We start from the raw sequence: 20,131 nt of genomic DNA, 5'->3' as shown, positions 1-20,131 counted from the left end.
AACAAAAGAGATATACATTTGTGCTAGAATTAAATTGGGGGGGGAGAACATGAGAGCTAATTTCCACATTTTCCTAAAAATAGCTGTAAAATGGGTAGTGCCAGATAATGAAGTACACACAACCGAGGTATACCCAAATGGTTGACAACATGTAATTTTGACTGTCCCTCGCCCAATATACTACTGCTATTGACTTTGGTCACGGTGCTGATGAGACTATCTACTGCCCGACCCAGCTGAGAAGTGTTATTATATTATATTTGGTTGCGTCTTCTACAATAAAGTAGTATTGGACAGCTGAAATGGCCTCCAATAAGCATGCAGAAGTATTACACTATGTCAGTGGTTTAAGAATACAGACCAGTGAGATACTCAAAATGCATATTCAGACTTCTGTGATTAGAAAAAAAATAATAATAATAAAATTTAAAATCAAAAGCTTTGTTTAAAAAAAAAACAAAAAACTAGCCAGAATAATAATGCTGTGGCCTAGTATCAGTCCTGAATCTGAGCTTGAAAAGTGCTATCAGAAGCAGTCCAAAATTTTACAGAATGTGAATGACGTTCTTCTACTTGCTGAGATTACACACAAGGGGGCATAAATTCAAGTTGAGGAAGGATAGTTGCAGGATAGATGTGTGGAAGTTTGCATTCTGCCAGCAGATGGTTGATCATTGGAACAGCTTCCACCTGTTTGTTGTGGAAGTGGATGAGTTGAATAAATTGAAGGGAGAGCTAGACAAATTCTTGAAGGTTATGGATGGGCAATCTTTTTTTTTTTTTTTTTTGGCTGATGCTATATTAACTTGCTTTCTTGCATCATTTGCCATTACTACTATATATAAATATTACTCATGTAGCAGGAATACTTAATTCACATCCAAGTATTGCTCCAATAAAAAGCTATCAAAATATTGAATGGAATTTTCACTATTTGGTTTATTATGAATAACCTTTTTCAAGTTCAGAATCAACTGACAATTCAAATAAGAATTGTGATCTTAACAATCTTAATTCACTTGTTTTCGGAACTGTTTAAATTTATTCACAGAAATTTATTCACAGATATTTTAAAACTCCATTGTAACTACAATAGCACATTCATAAAAATGTGGATTACTGAATTTTTATAGTAGTAAAAGAATAAACTGCTTTTCAGTGCAATATGGCACATTAAAAAACAAATATATATACACAGGTATTAACTCATTTATTAAAAATAAAGCACTATAGTAACTTGAAGCTTTAAAATACCAATGTGAAGGTTTAAACTCCTCTTAAAAAGCAGGTACCATTTATTCCAGTTATAAGTTGACTCGGCATATTTAGAATTCTATTTTCTGCCTTGAAAATTCATCCTTAATCATATATTTTGCCATATAAGTTGAATTTTTTTTTTTTTTTTAGTTATCCTTTGTCTCACATAATGGTGTATCACAGTAAAAGCTGCATTAAGAACTGTTGTCTACTTTTTAATTCAATTATTTCTGCTCTTTAAAGATTACAGTTTTATTACATTGCTCAGTATACTTTAAAAACACACAAAGCATATACAGTATTCTATTATACAGAATGTTATGAAGCCAAAACCTACTTTTGCATAAGTGACAGTGTGAAATCATTCTTATCAATGCTATTTATCCATTTAGTGATCACTGAATTACAACCACCTGCCTACCTAATACCATGTTAGGCCACTGTTTGCATGGATAACAGCCTAGATATTGACTCCCCTAGATGTCTGAAGATGTTCATAGCGATCTGCAGGAATGCTGCCTGCAAGGCATTTCACAGTGTTGGAACAGATGACAGTTGCATGCTCATATACCTCATTTCGTGTTCCAAAATATCTCACAGGTGTTCAATTGGATTGAGGTCAGGTGAATTTGAAGGCCAATCAAGATGGTGATATCTTCATTGTGTTTCTTCAAGAAATCATGCACAGTGTGGACCTGATGACAGAATGCATTATTGTCTTGGAAGTTCCCGTAACCTGTTTGTCTGGGAAAAAATGCAACATGGGAGGGTGAAAATGGTTTCCTAAGAACTGCCGGTAGACCTCACCAGTGAGATAGTCCATATGCACCAGGGGTCCTAGTTGTTGCCAGCAAAATATGCCCCATATTAAGCAACCACCACCACCTCCCTCCTGGGTAGTGGGCTCCATGCATGATGGGTCCATGGACTCGTGCTGCTTGCACCACACATGAAGGCATCCATTGGTGTGTTGCACCACATATTTGGACTCATCCGAACAGCACACTCGTTTCCAGTCCTCCAATGTCCAACTGGCATGTTGTTGCCACCAACAATGATCGGTGGTGAGGAGAGGGTGTCTCTTGGGTCATCTGCTGTGGAAACAAACACCAGATGAATGAGCTTCCACGATCGTGCCCTTTTGAAACTGCGTGATATCTGTACTATGTCCCGTAACTGCTACTTTATCACCCTGACTTGCATAAGCAGATGCATATTACCACTGCTCTAGCATAGGCAACTGTTTGGCTCTTTATACTATGAGCTATGCGGCATAGTCCATTACAGATAGGGTGGACATAATTCAATGATCACCAAGTATATATTTGTGTAAAAAAAAAAAAAAAAAAAATGATATATATATCTCAATGTATATTTGGTTAAAATATGTATGGTTCTGTAATTAATTCCTTTCTAACCACAGTCATTTGTTTTTTCAAGTTTAGACTTTATGTACTTAGCATGTAACTCGATCTTAAAATTTTAGATGATTTTTAGTATTTCAAAGGTTGACTTCTACACCACAATATATGGTTAGTTAAGATTCTATAAAGAATATTCTGATTTAAGTTAAATTCACTTAAAATGCAAAACTGTCATAAATAGGAAATGAGCAGATAAAAGTGGAAAGCTAATAAAGTAACACATAAAACAAAAAAAAGATTTTTATCGTATATTTATTTATTAACAAATGACATTTGGGACAGTAGAAAAGAGGGGGGGATAATGTAAAGCCAAGTTGGCAATAACAATAATGTAATGCTATCCATTCTAAAACCAGCCTATTGCAATTAGTTTTGCAATTCACATCTCACACACCACAGTATATAAAATGTATGTATGTGTCTGTGAGGCCTAGACATAACAGTTATTTGTCATTAGAGAAAACAATTTTGAGAACAAATTGTTCTCCTAAGGTACATATTAACAATATACACAAAAGAAACTGTAGGTAACATAACAGGTAATAATATAAACTACATTACCTGTGAAAATATTTGAGCAAGGATGAAGATGCCAGTTGAAGAAGCAAAGTAGTAAGCAGTGCGATAAAACTTCTAATTTAACACACTCACGACTTAAAATATTAACCTTACGTTCTTTGCATATAATTTACATCCAACTTTGGTTTTAAAAGTGACGACATAAGAATAAAAGTGAACCCCAATTTATCCTATTTTATACATGTGTGAGAAGTCAAAATGATTAGAGAATTGCCACGAGGCACAATTACAGAGGCCTTTCTCTCTGATTATTCAGTAATATCTTCCTGTTGCTTGGACTGCCAACAATTCACAATTGTCCCGCAATGCTGATGCTTGGCATCTTTCTTGGAAATTAGGAAGATTATAAAGAATATTAAAACGAGGTGGTGTTGAGGTCAAGTTCTTAGACACCAACTTCAAGTTTTACAAAAGAAGAAAGGCAGCTCTGTTAAAATCTGCTGCAAAATATGCCATTCAGTCGAGATTTTTTAAAAAAAAAAATCTTTTTTTTTTTGATAAATGGCAGTGGTTGGACAATACTTTCCCAGTAAAAACACATTTGGCTTTCAGCTTTCTACACCTGGCACATATTTAAGGAAGAGACTTCCATTTTAATTTTAAGTAGAATAACACATTATCACAATTTTGAAAGGAAGTAACTCAGATTTAAATTACAGTAACAGACAAGGACAACTACTGATATCAAATAAAATGGGGGAGGGGGGGGCAAATAAAACCCACTTACACACACAAAAAAGAAACCTTCTTATCACAACACACATACATAGTCTGTAATGAACATTATATGTATCTTCTTCATATTTGAATCCTTCCAGTAAAAAGAACTATCTGTACCTGCTTGTTTTCTACTCCAAAAAAGCTGTACGTTGCAATATGGAGTGGTTATCAACTTGGCTTCATTCAGGGCTCACACAGACACAAAACTAAAAACGTAATCAATGATTGTCATGACCACTTGTTAATAGGTGTTGGTATGTTTACTATACACATCTTCGGCATGTTCAAGACAACAGCACCCTACGAGGAACAACACAGATGATCAACTATGAGGCAACAGAAGTCAATGTCGAACAATGGTGTCACAGTGAATATCTACATCAACAGTATTTTGTGGCTCATTCGGAGAAGTTTATTACTATGTCACAGTGAGTAGTGGAGGTGCAGCCGCTGTGGACGAGTCTGTTGAGGGAGGTGTGGGAAGTTGAGGGATAGTTATGGAAGCCTGCTCTGGGTCAGAAGTCTCTGAGCTACAGTGTGACTGGCTCAAGTGCTGGATGCTCAACGGATGATGGGGTGGACTTCTTGTGTGCATTCCATTTTCAGAAGGTTGACTGTCTATAGTATTAGGAACTGGAGGGCTGGAAAGACTCAGTTCGGAAGAAACATTAAGATTGTCTGTGTCACTATCATCTGCACTTTTGGAATCAGGAGTAGGGACTTCCAGACTTCCAACACTACCCACACTTCCCAAGTTATCTTCACTCTCTCCAGCATTATCTGATCCACTAACATAGCGAATACACTTTTTCTTCCTCCTAAGGAATATAAAGCAAGTATTAATATATGCAAAAGGTAGTCTAATGGAAAAAAAAAAATAAACTCACAAAAATCAGCCATTTTTAGAATGAATATTAACTTGAGCATGGAAGTGCACAATATGCTCAGATTGAGAAAAACTCTACCACGTCCACCTCATTTAAAAATTAAAACCTTTAATTTATTTAGAAATTCTTGACACTCTTTCAAACTTACTATTTAACAGATGCTTCCCACACTAACCTTTGTCAGTAACTTGCATTATTTTACTAAATGGTCCATGAAATTATAAAAATATGAGGGAATAAGATACACTTTTATGGCAATAAAATTGGTATAAAAATTTTGTATTCCCCTTAAAAGATTATCCTTGATGCAATATCTTCTAAGAATTGAAAGAGCAGACTTCTAGGTATTTTATCATTTATTTTTATCAAGACCACCAAATTCTAAATAAAGGTTCTTGTTATATTCCCATGATTTTTCTATAATTTTTTTAGTGAATATTTGACCTTGGCATCCCCTGTTTGGCTTAAAACCTCATTGTTCTTTCTCAACAATACTTCTAATTCTCTTCTGAAAGTTACATAAATTTTTGCCTGGTACACAAAAAATGAATGAAATTCTTCTGTAATTCCCACAATCAGATTTATTTCTCATTTTATATATCAGTAAAATCAGTGCCCTGCTCCAATCATCTGAAACTTTTCCATCAAAAAAATTATCTCTGAATAATGTGATGAGACTATCTTCCATCCTGCTTTCAGCATTTCAGGTAATGTTTTCAGTTCCATTTATTAAATCCTCAAAATAATTACTCCATACTTCTAAAATATTCTTCTCTCTGCTTTAATTTTATCCTTATCATTTTTGATTTCCCTACAAGTAGTTTTATGCCCTATTCTAAGATTTTTAACTAAATATCAAAATATTTTTCCATTTTACTCATACTCGTTTTCCATATCTTTCTCAAAATGTTCCACATATTTTTCTTTGTGCCTGCGCTTTTCTTTATACCTCAATAAGGATTTGTTAATTTACTCGATAAAAATTTCTTATGTTTTTTATTTTCTCTGTCTCTTTAACTTCAAGATGTTCTGAATTTTCTGTCTTTAGAGACCTTCATGCTGCATATTTCTTTTGCAACTTCCATTAAAGCTCTCTTAAATTTTCATCATTCTTCATCTGAAGTCACGTTATAATCTGGAAAGCCATTTGGCTTTTTGAGCAAGGTTTCTATATTTAATAGCTGCTGGCAAAAATCTAAGGCTTTCAGTTTTTATCCGTTTTAACTCTTTGTTATGCTACTTCTTTTTGTTACTAATTATATTTTTAATTTGATCAAAACAAGGTAATCCCTTCAAACCCTCAAATTCTCTATGTACCTTCAACTAGTTGTTTAAGATCTTTTTTTCTATAATGATATAGTCAATTATACTTTTTGTGTTTCTTTTATGTAAACTTGTGACTATCTTAATGCCAAAATACTGTTTTTTTTTTGTTTTTTTTTTAGTTGTTGGCACATCGGCTTCTGTGGCCATAATGCACCTCCCAAACTTTTTGCATTTTACTCTGATCCAAGCCCGAGGTGGGATTTGAACCTGCGACCTTTGGGTTGCCAGGCAAGCACTTTACCCACCTGGCTAGCCCTGTCAGCCCAAAATACTGTGTCTGTAATGAAAAGTGCATGGCTTGCATGCTGTTATTATTTTAAATATTCATTAAAATTGTAATTACTTTTGTTATACTGTACTTATTTGAAAATTGAAATAATATATATATATATATTATTTATTTTTGTCAATTTTATAACAAGCAAGTACAGAATATAAAAGGTAATTGAAGTATTTTATTAACATAATTAAATTTAATTATATATTTGAAATGTTTCATAGCAGTTAAAATAATATTATTAATACAGAAATATATAAAAGAACTGATACTGTAATAAAATTAAAAAATAAATTAACTGTTCGGTAATAAGTTACATCAAATGTAAAGGAAATGCTAATGACTATTTCGGTTTCAGATATGAAATATCTGATGGGTATATATTTTCAAGTTGCACGCAAGACCTTTTCATGGACCCAATGTGTATTAAAACAAATACCCCACCCCATTCCAACTATCTGTATACTCAGTAGTCAACTTCAAAATTTTTAATACTAAATGCAACTTTTATTTTCTATCTAATGTTCTTAGATACAAAAAAGAAATTTTAATCCTGAAAGCCCTGAAATTTTAATCCCTTTTAGAGAAAAAATAAAATGATAAAATGATTGCCAACTACAAATTTTTTCCCTCTTCCCCACCCATGGTTTTCTATCTGGCTTTATTGTAGTTTCACCAATGCTTAAACAGACCTTGTAACATTTTACCTTGTCTGTCTGTATTTCCATGCAGTACTTACCTACCTGGTAGAAACAGCATTGGTATTTTCTTGCATATATCTCATGTTGCTTTATATTCTCAAAAGGTTTGCTCTGTTTAGCTTCCACTGCATTTAACCATTAGTGGGAGTATCAAAAACAGTCACACAAGCAGGTGTGCTGTTGCATTACATTTAACACTCAATATCTGAGGGGGAGGGTAATAAATTATTAAAAATGGTGGAGTTTATAATTCTATTCTTTATTCTCACACTATATTGGATAAAATGAATGAATATCTTTAGTAGAGCACTATTGTTAAAAAATCTGACTACCTCACTCTGACAAATTGTGATAGGAATCAAAGTCAAAACCAAAACTCTAACCAGCACACTTAGAAGTTAGTACTCCAAAAATCAGTTACATGAGTGAGTGTGCACTGCATTTTAAAAATAACTCAGCAAGCCAATTAAAAATTAATCAGTGACACTAAACACAATAAAACTAAAACCTGCACTGGAGGAGTACTAAACTTTTTTTTTTCACCCTTCTTTTTTGTTGCATAGGGTCAACCAGTGCACACACTACAATTAAAATATCATTGCCAATAGATCTTTCATATCTTGGAAACAACTGAGCCAGTCCTTTATAACTGTTAAAAGATTGCTGGGACAATTTTAGTATTCTGACACTCAGACGCATGAAAGAAACAGCGGCCAGAGAATGTGTCAGTGATTTTCAAGAATTTTACAACAGTAAAGATCAAGTACAGAGGTTTATGATGACAAAGAATGTTGGAAAAGGATTCAAAAATCTAAGGAAGAAGATGTGAAGGGGCTTTTAACGGCACAGTCCAAGAAATTGTCCAATGAAGAAACAGAGAATGTGGAACAATAATTAATGGCTAAGAAACAGCAGAGATATAAAAAAAGATAAAATAATGCTGGTACGTATTGTTGAGGTTAATTTTCTTATGGAACAAACTCTAATCATGAAAAGAAAAACTTAATCTGCTGTATTATCTTATAAAGAACTCTGTAAATAAATTAAAAAGAAAATTGCAGCTTTTATTCACACAGTTTTCAAAGTTAATTTCTACCTCCACTGTATGTATTTTTCCATCAACTAATCACATCTATTCTTTCCCATGATGTTAAACCCAATATGTGATGTCCTCTTTGGATTACCAGTAAGGTAAACAGTCACAGTGATTATATACTGTATAAACTATATTACTAACCTTTCCTATTTCTATTGTTTAAAAATTACATTTCTGTATTTTCCAACTCCCTTTCAACATTACTTTAAATATTTGTCATTTTGTTAACTGCAAGGATCTGCTGGTGTCCCTCACAAAATTCCCACGATGAATATTAGTATTTAAAATAAAGGACTGTCTAACCTAAAAAAGTGAATAATTATATTTAACTTACATTGGGTTGATGTAAGAAGTGGGGTTCCCCAAGGATCAGTATTAAGACCACTGTTGTTTTTGATTTTCATAAATGACATTGATGAAGGGATAGAGGGTGTAATGTCTAAATTTGCAGATGATGTCAAGACTGGTAGAGTAGTTAATGATTCTTCAGAGTGACCTAGATAGACTTCAGGGATGGTCATAAAAATGACAGCTATGCTTTAATCCAGCAAAGTGTAAGGTATTACACCTGGGGAACAGTAACTCCAAAAGAACTCATATACTTGGTGGAGCTGAACTAAAGCCAGTAGTGGAAGAAGGGGACTTGGGTGTTATGATACAGTCAGACATGAGGTTCTCCGAGCATCATAGATAGGTTGCAACGAAGGCCCATGGTGTCCTGTCGATGATTTATCGAACAATTGCTAGTAGAGATAAGGACGTCATAATCCCATTATATAAGGCTATTGTTAGACTGCACTTGGAATACTGTGTTCAAGTATGGAGACAGCACCTAAAGAAAGACATTGTGCTTTTTGAAAGGGTCTAACTTGCCTGGTGAGATCAGCAAAAGGGCATCCATATGAGGAAATTTATTTATTTATTTTTTTTTTTTAGGAGCATTAGCAACTAAGGCCATATTGCTCCGGCGATATGTGGTGGTCATTTCCTGACCTTTCCGCATCCTCCGTATTTGGGGTCACGGGCTTGAAACCCGGTCTAATCAAGAAGCGTGTGTGCTGCGCACTGCTGCTCCTGCCCACCTGGCTACGGAGGTGCCCCATATGAGGAGACTTTGTATAAAAAAATATGTAGGTTTCAGAGCTTGAAAACTAGGCACCTTAGAGGAGACTTGATTGAGGTGTTTAAGGCTCTGAGAGGCATAAGCAAAAGGAATGATGACGAAATTTTCACAGTTATAAATGATTCTGGAACTACAATTTCAAGTTAGGGGGGGGGGGGTGTTTAGACTGGATTGCAGGAAGTTTTATTTTAGCTAGTGAGTTCTAAATTACTGGAATAAGTTACCTACATGGGTGGTAGAGGCTGACAGTTTGGGGAAATTCAAAGGTCAGCTGGATAAACCTACGGGAGGAGGGAAATGCATAGGTTGTCTATTTCCTTTTCTCTTATTACTTTTTATTTATTATTATTTTTTTAATTTTCTTCTTCTTATTATTATTTTTTTTTATTTATTTTTTTTTTAGCTGGTGCCAAATGCTTCCTTGGCCATAAGCTTCCTTGCGCCATGTGGCCATTGCTAATACTAATACAAAATATCACCAATATTGTTTGACAAAAGCTTTGAATTTTACATTAATGGCAAGTTTATGGAGAATTAGTTGAATACTGAAATGTTTCAAGAAGACACAACAGGATCATTTATTCAAATTGTCTGTTTTTCAATTAAGCCACCACAAAAACCACAATTTTTAAAAAATATTGTTTATCCAAGCCATAGAATATGAATAAATAATAGGCATGTACATTAGGACAAGAAATACAAAGACAGGATAATAACCCATAATGACTTGCCAATTTTACTTTAAAAATCTACCTAAATACACTAGAAGGCAACAGATACTACCTTTTTGTATTGTGTTAATGTGATCCTTATATGATAAATGATAAATTACTATCCAATATCACTGCATGAAATTTTAACTGTTCAAGAAATAATTGCAGTTCTAAGAAATAAAAGATTTAAAATAAAAAAGAGCTCTGCCAACGAAAAATTCTAATATTTGGATTTATGAAAATTAATATATAATCCAAAACCTTTGTATTTAGTAATACGAATGTTATTGGAATGTGCAATACAGGAATTATCAAAAGAAAGATTATTAGGAGCAGGAATAACACCAATCACATTGCTAACATTGATATGAAGTTATCTTTCTTGTTCAGAAAATGAATAAGGACAGCGAAAAGATAATGAAGAGACCATCCCATTGTATAAAGAAATAGTTATGTCATCTTAAATACTGCATACAGGTTTGGACGCCTCATTTTATAAAGGCTACAGATTTGTTGGAAAAGGTGTGGTGTAGAACAAGATTATTTGGAAGTAACAAAGGATACTGTTACTCAAAGAGACTTGAAGTCTATAAATTACAGCATTAGAAAACTAGACATCTGTATGAAAAACTAACTGATGTGTTGTTAAACTTTAAGAGGTTTAATAAACTAAATGTTGATGGCATCTTTACTTATTCTCAGGTGTTACATATACAAGGAGACATTAATTTATATTGAAAGTGGATACTTGCTGAATATATGTCTTTAGACAGATAACTGATTGTTGGAATAAACTTACACCTGATGTTGTGGAAGTAAGATGTTTGAATAAATTTAAAAACAGATTTGAGAATCATTAAAATGGATGGTAAATGAAGTGAGTAAAAGTGTTTTTTTTTTTTTATTTATTTGGCTGACATTCCATAAGACTGCTTCCTAACATCCCCTAATATAGTGCGACCTCAATATATTCACACATGATCACACCTGGTTGTATGGAGCAATACAGTAAATTTTTGTAAACGACATGTGCCATCATTGCTAACAGCATAATCCAAAGTATGTGTAAACTGATAAATAACTTGCATGTTGATAGTATGTGGCTGGCTGAAGTTAGTGTTTTCTGTAATTATACTGTACTGAAATAGTTAGGCCATATTAAAAACTTCATACAACATAATTTAAAGTTTGCTAGTGCTGTCATAAGTATGTCCTCGAAACCAACCAATAATCAAACAAAAAAAAAAAAAAAAAAAAGTAGGGGTGAGGGAGGGAGAGAGAGAGAGTCAAATAGAAAAATCCAATAGCACATCCAGATCAGAATCCAACCTATCACTTGATTTTATATGGAAAAGTGATTTCTTAGATGTGAGTTTTTGCTTTAGATGATGACTTACAGGAATACATTAATAATGTGACTTAAGGGATACTTTGGGAAAAAACAAGCATTTTTCTGTAAAGGCATGGAGAAATGTATTTCTTTCTTTTAAAGTTAAAATTTTACATAGCTCTGCATTCCACAATTTTGAAAGGGATTTCAGAAAGCACCATCATTCAAATCTGTTTAGTGTTAATATGGCTCTCTGAAAGGCCTATCACAATTAAGGCTTTCTGAAAACAATAGCAACATTTAATAATTCGGGAAGGGAAAAACTTTGTGTTTGGTAACGCTAAACAAAGAATTTACTACAGTGTACATTAAAATATCACTCTGATTCTCTTATAGTTAGTTATATTCCAACATTTTTTAAAGCAATGCACGTTAAACTCCAAAAAAAGCATCAAGTGTAAGGAACTTACTATACTCATTTATGCAGCTCATGGAATCAAAACAATTACAGGACCCCTGTCATGTTACATCATTCTGATGTTACCAACATGTGAGGCTTATTGCCTATTTATATAGTTCTGTACAATGAATTATTTCCCTGTAAACAATGCTTAATTTGAAAGTGAGCAAACACTTGAAGAAATTTATAATTTCAAAATTTATTTTAAGTATATGTAGCATTTATTTTTATGTTTCAGTGTAGCATTAGTTTTAAAATGTTATTCTATTTGGTCCACTGGTGTTGAAAGAGTTAGCTTAAAAAAACCATGTATACCCTGTGTGCACAAAGATGTTTTATTTTTGTGAAAACATCTTTGATGAAAATCAGAACTGTTTAAATTTTTAAAATTGAACAGCTAGAACTAAAGTTATGATGTAATGTTTTATGCTCATGCCCACTACTCACTCTACTGAATCAACATTAGTGACTGAGTTAGTGTCATTTAGGAAGAGTTGTCATTTCCGTCTCGCATTTTGTACGTCTGTGACTTCCTCACCAATTGGTTTTACTTCCGTCCAAAAAATTTAGTAGATGCAGCCAAAGATGTTTTCACATAAAAAAGTGTATCACTTACAATAAAAGGGCTTATTTAATACTCCATGTCTCTTACTTATTGTATAATCACATAAAACAGTAGTTCTCAACGTGGGGTATGCGGTAAAACTTTTGGGGGTACATGTGAGAGCTCAAAAGTCGCTAAGTTGGCAACACTGCTACTGATTAATTTCTGAGAACTGAGTAACGCAGCGTGGTGCTGTAATTCATGTCTGTACAGGTTTGTGAATCCTCCCTCCCCTTCCCGAGAGCCGAACCTACCCAAACAGCTGATCTTCCAGTCAAAACATCCATTCTGAGTGAGTGAATGTGCCTTCTTACTGCTCTATGTATTTCTTGAGATTTATTTCACTTGCTGTGCTTAAAGTTAGTTTTAGTCTTCAGTTTACTGTTAAGTTAAATGAACGTGTTTCTGAAGTGCCCTGAAACATGGATAATTAAGAAGAAAAGTAACGTGGAGCCGGAGCCGATTGCATCTACGACTACATCATCATCCCATGCGAGTGAAGAGGTGGATTCAGCAGTAACTAAAAGAACATTAAAAGTTAAACAATAAAGTGATAAAAAAATTAAAAAACATAAATATCATGAATCATATTTACAGTTTGGCTTTACATGGACAGGAAATTTAGTAGAACCAAATCCACAGTGCATTGTTTGCTCTGAAGTCCTGTCACAAAATTCTATGAAACCGCCTCTTTTACGGCGACACTTTGAAACCAAACATGAGCACTTAAAAAATAAGCCCTTAAGCTATTTTGAACGTCTTTTGGAAGAGTTGAGTAGTAGAAACACCGTAATTAAGCACTTTTCTGGTGTAGAAGAAAATGAAAGTGCACTTAAAGCATCTTACAAAGTAAGCCTTCAAATTTCCAAAGCCAGAAAGGCTCACACAATAGGCAAGTCACTCATTCTTCCTGCAGCGGAAGAAATAGGTTCTTATATGTCTGGTCAAAAAGAGGCAAACCTTGCCTCTTTTTGACCAGACAAAAAGAGGCAAACCTTGCCAGAACCATTCCTTTGTCAAATGACAGTTTCCAGGAGAATTAAAGATATGACCTATAATATTAAGGACCAACTCATTCAAGCTATTCAGTGTAGCCATGGTTTGCCATACAAGTGGATGAGTCACAGATGTAGCTGGGCTAGCTCAATTACTTGTTTTTGTGCATGGAAAATTCCAGGATGCAATATTTGAAGATATTTTATTTTGTAAGCCTCTCAAAACTTCTACTACAGGTGAGGATATTTTTAATATGATTGATTAATTTTTTGCTGAAAACAACCTTGAATGGAAAAATTGTATTTCTGTATGTACTGACGGAGCAAAAGCAATGAGTGGTTATATCACAGTACTAGCAGGTCGTATAAAACAAGCTGCACCAGAAATTTAGCTATCACCGTGAAGCGTTGATAGCTAAATTTCTCTCTGATAATTTAAAAAAAGTTCTGGATGAAAGTGTACAAATGGTTAATTTCATCCAAATCTGACCATTGAAGTCTCGACTTTTTTCAATTATGTGTGAAGAAATGGGTAGCCTGCATAGGAGATTGTTGCTTCACACAGAAGTACATTGGTTGTCACAAGGAAATGTTCTTTGCCGTTTATTTGAACTCCACGATGAAGTATGCCTTTTTTCATTGACCACGAGTTTCGACTTTCTTTGAGACTACAAGACTTAGAATGACTTCTACAGTTAGCATATTTAGCTGATATTTTTGAAAAAGTGAATATTTGGAACTCATCATTGCAAAGAGACAATGTTGATGTGTTCTATGTTGAGAAGAAAACAGAGGCCATGGTAAAAAAAAATTTCTCTCTGGAAAAACGGAATTAAAAAGAACAGCTGTGACCAATTTCAGTGACTAGATTCATTTCTTAAAGAAAATGAGCAAACGATTGCAGACTTTGAAGACATCAAATAATCGTTCACTTAAGCACTCTTAAAACTCTTATAAGGCAGTATTTTCCACCTCCTGATGAAATGCAAGAATGGATTTGAGACCCCTTCACATTTGATTTGGAAAAATGTAAGCTTCCATTGTCCAATAAAGAAGAGTTGAAAAAGCCATTGATTAGTTTTTGGATTGGAGTGGAGAAGGAATATCCGACTTTGTCAAGAATTGCAGTCAAATATTTGTTACCTTTCACAACAACTTATTTATGTGAAACTGGTTTTTCATCTTTAACTGCTTTAAAAAATAAATATAGGAAGAAGCTGGATGTTGAAGATGACTTGCGACTCTACCTTAACAAGATAACCCCAACCATTGATGAACTGTGCAGGTGTAAATAAGTGCAACCATCTCACTGATTACCCAATAAAATGTTTATAATTTTATAAGATTTGTTAAATTGTTTATGTCACTCTTTGTATTTATCGATATATGTAATTTATGAATACAAGATTTAATGTGTGTTGTGTATATATATATATATATATATATATGTTTTATTTTATTCCCATTGTTATATTATAACTATAGTTTTATCTATCTATACAATCGGTACACTAGTTACATACACATTTCCAGGGGATACATGAAGCATAAAAAGTTGAGAACCACTGATATAAAAAATGAGGTAACTTTTATTTTTACCTATAATGTGGGTAGCAAATAACATTGGTATTAAAGCTGTTCCCAACACCTGTGCTATATCAAGGTTGCACTGTACTTAAATAAGACAAAACAATGCCTAAGTGTTTTGTCTTGGTATAATGGAATGCCTTTGTCTAAGCAATTTTATAATTTCAGGAATTATAAGGAAGATCATTAGGGGTAAAAAAATACAGTTAATCACACTGTCAACAGATAATATGAAGTTGTGTTTTTTAATCAGAAAAGGAATGCAAGCAGCAACAAACAACACACAGAAACAAGGAAATTTCTATGGAATCCTGAGTGTTCATGCAATTTTATGAATGTGGCAATAAAAACAGAGCCCTACTCAACAAAATAGAGGAGTGAATAGTTATAACCAATTGACAAATATTAAAATACAGTAAAACTTCACTTTAATTGACCTAAATACAACCGATTTTAGAAGAAACAGATAGTGTCACTGAATCAAGCTCTTCGTGTTTATGGAATTCAACCTGACATAACTGCCTAAGGTTGATGGTATATACCATGAATTAAAATATTTTAAAATAAAGCAAATTTAACTGGTGACTAATGACAAGGCTGGCGGCCTTGCTTTCAATTATCAATTACAGTATCAGATAATCAGACAGAAAAAGTAAAATACTTTTTCTGTCTGATTCTATTAAAAAACAGAAAAACAAATACCGTGTGAAGCATTTTTGTTCTCTTTTATGATCGCTGAAGTAATTTGTTGAAATACTGTTTCAATCATGTTTATAGTTCTTGTTCAAGAAACAATCCCATATTTGTATAATACAGGAAAAGTATTACAGCCACCCAAGGGCTCTCTGGGAGACATTCAGAGACAGTATTAGAAACTATCTAGCTAAAGCTTGAGAGCTTCTTCAAGCCTGTGCCCTTTACAAGATTTACATCTGCAAAGAGTGCTAGGTAGCCAGGATTTTCCTCATCATCAGCCTATTGAGCATTTAAAACATCAGTAAGATATGGGAGAGCTCCTCAGATTCTGAATAAGCTTTAGTCAGAGTCACCACTGTCTGACACAGAAAAATTTCAAGCTCTTCCACTCCAAAGGATGGAAAGTGCAGTAAAATAGGGTTTTACAATTTAAAAATTTTTTTAAATTATTTCATAGTACAGGTGCCTGACCATTTATCCGGCAAGCTTGGGACCGGAATTGACCCGTTTTCTGGACCAGGGTTTAATATATATTTAAAGTATAAAATAAACAATGAAAAGTAAAGAAAGAAATTGTATTTAACAGATACAAATTAATACACCTCTAAAGCAGAGTCTATTTAATCAATATTAATCCACTAATCTTCACCTGAAGACAATTCAACATCTGAGGTGACAGGTACAGGAAGAGAAGAAGCACAAGTGTTGAAGGTTGAAACTCAGGCTAGGCTGAACTTCACTTGAAAGTTTCTGGTTGATCTTTGGAAATATGTCCTGCAGATTCTGTTGTTTCATATACTTTGGTTTTTCTTTAATGAAAACCTCTTGTGTTTTATACATCCACATTATATGCCGCTCACTGTTGAAGCTCTTTTGCTCCATTCCCTGAATCAGTTCTTCAGTCAGGCTGATGCACCTATCTGTAGATACTTTCTCTTCTTCTTTCAGTGCACTGTCATCACTCTCATCTGATTTGTTCTTATCAGCATTCATTACCATATCTACAGTTTCACTATCAGCGAGTTGGAGCACAACTGGAACATCAATGTTTATACACTCTTGTATAGCCCTTTAATCAAGTGACTTGGCTACTTCACATGACAAACCTTTTGCATATTCCAATAAATTCTTCACTATTTCTTCCTCACCAGACATACGAAAACCACAAAAATTAGATTCATCATCACCGTCAAGAAATAAGTTAGTTGGCCATAGTTTATGCCAGCCATTTATCAAAATATCCTTGGGTACATTGTCCCAGCACTTGGCTGCACTCCAAAGTGCATCTTTAAATTAAATGCTTTCTGATTTTCTTTTATCCCTGTACCTTTTTTACAAGTGTATAGCATTTTCTGCAGAAATACATCCCTGTACCTGCACTTGAATGCACAAAGAATGCCTTCGTCTAAAGGCTGAATTAACGAAGTACAATTGGGATGCAAGTAAACAGCACATACATTGTCCTTGACTAGAACTTCAGCAGGAGGGTGTGCAGAACAATTATCAAGCACTAAAATAATTTTGCAGTCATCAGCTAGTCCCACAGATTTACAATGAGCCCTGGCATCAGGCACAAAGTTCTTTAGAAACCTATCAGTGAAAACCTGTGTTGTAATCCAAGCTTGCTTATTTGCTTTATAAATCACAGGAAACACCCTGACTCCCTTAAATGCCCTAGGATTCTGACTTTTCCCAACAGTGAGTAATTTGCACTTGTGGGTGCTGGCTGCATTGGAACATGCAAGAATCTTAAGTTGTTCCCTGGAATCCTTATATCCTGTTGGTGCTGACTCACTTGGTGGTACATACGATTTCCTTGGTATGTAACACCAGAATAAAGAAGTTTCATCTGCATTGTACACCTCTTCAGCTGACAGTCCCTCATCAGAAACCAACTTGGCAAATTCATCTAAATACGCCTCTGCAGCATTGTGGTCTGCAGAAGCTTTTTCTCCACAAACCTTCGGCTTGTGAATGCCGTGCCTTTGTTTAAATCTGTTGAACCACCCAGATGAATATTCACATGGAGTTGTCAAATTTAATTCCTCATGAAAAAGTTTAGCTTGGGCCATTATAATGGAACAATCAAGTGGAAACTTTTCACTTCGACGCTGCCTAATCCATTCAAGCAACATTCTGTTCACGTATACACTCTTCGACTGGTGTAAAGAGAAAAACTTTACACCAGTTGAAGAGTGTAGCAAAATGTTAATTTGATGTGCCTAAATTAATGGACAGTTGAGTGAGGAGTATGGTGTTGATGTACCAACACCATACTCCTCACTCAAATGCCGCACTGAAGCACCTTTATCAAGTCTCATAAGTAACTCTACTCTCTTCGATATACTGAGCACAAAATGTTTCCTTTTAGTTGTTGTCGTTCTTTGGTTTTTAGGAGCATTAGCAACTAAGGCCATATTGCTCCAGGATATGCGGTGGTCATTCCCTGACCTTTCCACATCCTCCGCATTTGGTGGTGATGGGCTCGAACCCCGGTCTAATCAAGAAGCGTGTGCTATGCACTGCTGCTCCTTCCCACCTGGCTACGGAGGTGCCCGTTTCTTTTTAGACATGGTATTAAATGAAATTATAATAAATTGGAACAAATAATCACATTAACATAGAGGGGAAAGTGTGCACAGCAGCTGTCATACTGAAACTGACGTGCTATTGATTGCCATGATTCACGCTTGCTATATTCCACACCTGCATGTCAAAAAAAAAAAAAAAAAAAAAGCCCACCAGTTTCAAAAATTGCCAATTTTCTGGAAGCTGGATAAATGGTCCAGTACTTGTACAACACTTTTTGATAACATTTTTGCAACTTTGGCAGCTATATACATTTCTTTTGAGTTTCACAGAAATCAGCATTGGCAGATAAGCTGTAAAGTGAGGTTTTACTATATAAATGTAATAACATAACAGGAAGAGTTAAAAAGTTTTGCAACCCAGTTATAAAAAAAATGTTTGAGTTTCAATTATAATTTTAATTTTCAGTATAATTATCCAAAGTGAATAGATAATGTCTGTCTAATGTTTTTAGAGGGTTTTGTTGAGTCTGTCAAAAAAAAAAAATTAATTAATTAAAAAAATCTCCAGTCATTCAGTTTTCCCATCACCAAAAAAGTGGCCAGCTAATTCTTGGAGATGAACTTTCAAGAGATCAAATATAGTTAGGGAAGGGTATTGTGTGGTTGTTTTCCATGAAGATTAATTACTATAATTAATAACCACTCTTATACCACGTGAAATTAATATTTTAGTTTACTAAGTTTATAGTCCAAACCACTATACATTTAAGGTGGTGTGTCAGGCGTCTTACCAATACCCATCATCAGGCCATGCTGCTGTGAGACTCCTGCTTTCTGATGCTACCAGAACCACATCAGGTTCTGGTAGCATCGGCAAGCAGCAGCATGGTCTGATGATGGGTATTGGTAAGATGTCTGAAACGTCACCTTAAACATATAGTGGTTTGGGCTTTTGGGTTTTAACTGGTTTTTGTCTCTCCTTCCAGTGAGAATGGACCTCCTCAGGAGGTGTACTCTTGTTGATAGAGGATCCTTCCAGGACCTTATATACCTCAATTATATTAATATACTGCTTATATACTGCAAAGCTTGGCAACTAGATATACTGAGGGAAGGTAGACCGGAGATGCATTATCGTTGTCCCTCCTTGTAGAGTCAATGGTTAGTGCTCCTCACTCTGGATAAAGATGATATTATCTGACTAATATTGACATTAGTTGTGCTTAGATAACATGTATATAATAGTGTTCAAAAATATGAAGCACCCAGTACCAGGCGCCTCTGTAGCCAGGTGGGAAGGAGCAGCAGTGTGTAGCACACGCTTCTTGATTAGACCGGGGTTCGAGCCCATCACCACCAAATACAGAGGATGTGGAAAGGTCAGGGAATGACCACTGCATATTCCCGGGGCAATATGGCCTTAGTTGCTAATGCTCCTAAAAACTAAATAATAACAACAACAAGCACCCAGTACCTTTCAGCTTTACTCTGTACAAAAATATATTAAAAATGAACTGATAAAATGATTATTATATATTTAAATACCCATACCCTGTTTTAGTTTAATTATGTATAACAGAAATTCTCTCACTTATGCAATTACAAAAATATTTAGCAAAACTGCTGAACAGAACATTTTTTTGTAGCAAAGTTGTAGATTATTCTCACAAAACTTTTACAAATCTTAGAAAATCTAGAAATTTTGTAAACTTTCAGGTGGCAGCAATTACAGTGGTACACCTTGCAGCCTATTTATAAACAGAATTCATTATTGCAGAAATTGCTACTAATAGTGGTCATGGACAGAAAATCAATTGGTTTACAT

General features: G+C 34.5%; 1 protein-coding gene across 3 annotated transcripts in view; it reads right to left on the bottom strand.

Annotated features, from left to right (window-relative positions):
- Positions 1–3,744: 3,744 nt before the first annotated feature.
- Positions 3,745–20,131, bottom strand: part of LOC150083534 (protein pangolin, isoforms A/H/I/S-like) — a 395,173-nt gene continuing 378,786 nt past the window's right edge. For all 3 annotated transcript variants that reach the window (XM_090378062.1, XM_090378063.1, XM_090378064.1), the window contains one exon: positions 3,745–4,798. In XM_090378062.1, the coding sequence (XP_090234188.1) occupies positions 4,399–4,798 (400 nt within the window). In that variant the 3' untranslated portion in view covers positions 3,745–4,398. The remainder of the gene's footprint in view (positions 4,799–20,131) is intronic.

Source organism: Mastigoproctus giganteus, chromosome 7 (assembly GCF_048544385.1).
Source record: "Mastigoproctus giganteus isolate SK-2022 chromosome 7, ASM4854438v1, whole genome shotgun sequence".
NCBI lineage: Eukaryota > Metazoa > Arthropoda > Arachnida > Uropygi > Thelyphonidae > Mastigoproctus > Mastigoproctus giganteus.
Note: the sequence above shows the minus strand (reverse complement) of the source record. Positions and strands in the feature narration are given on the sequence as shown.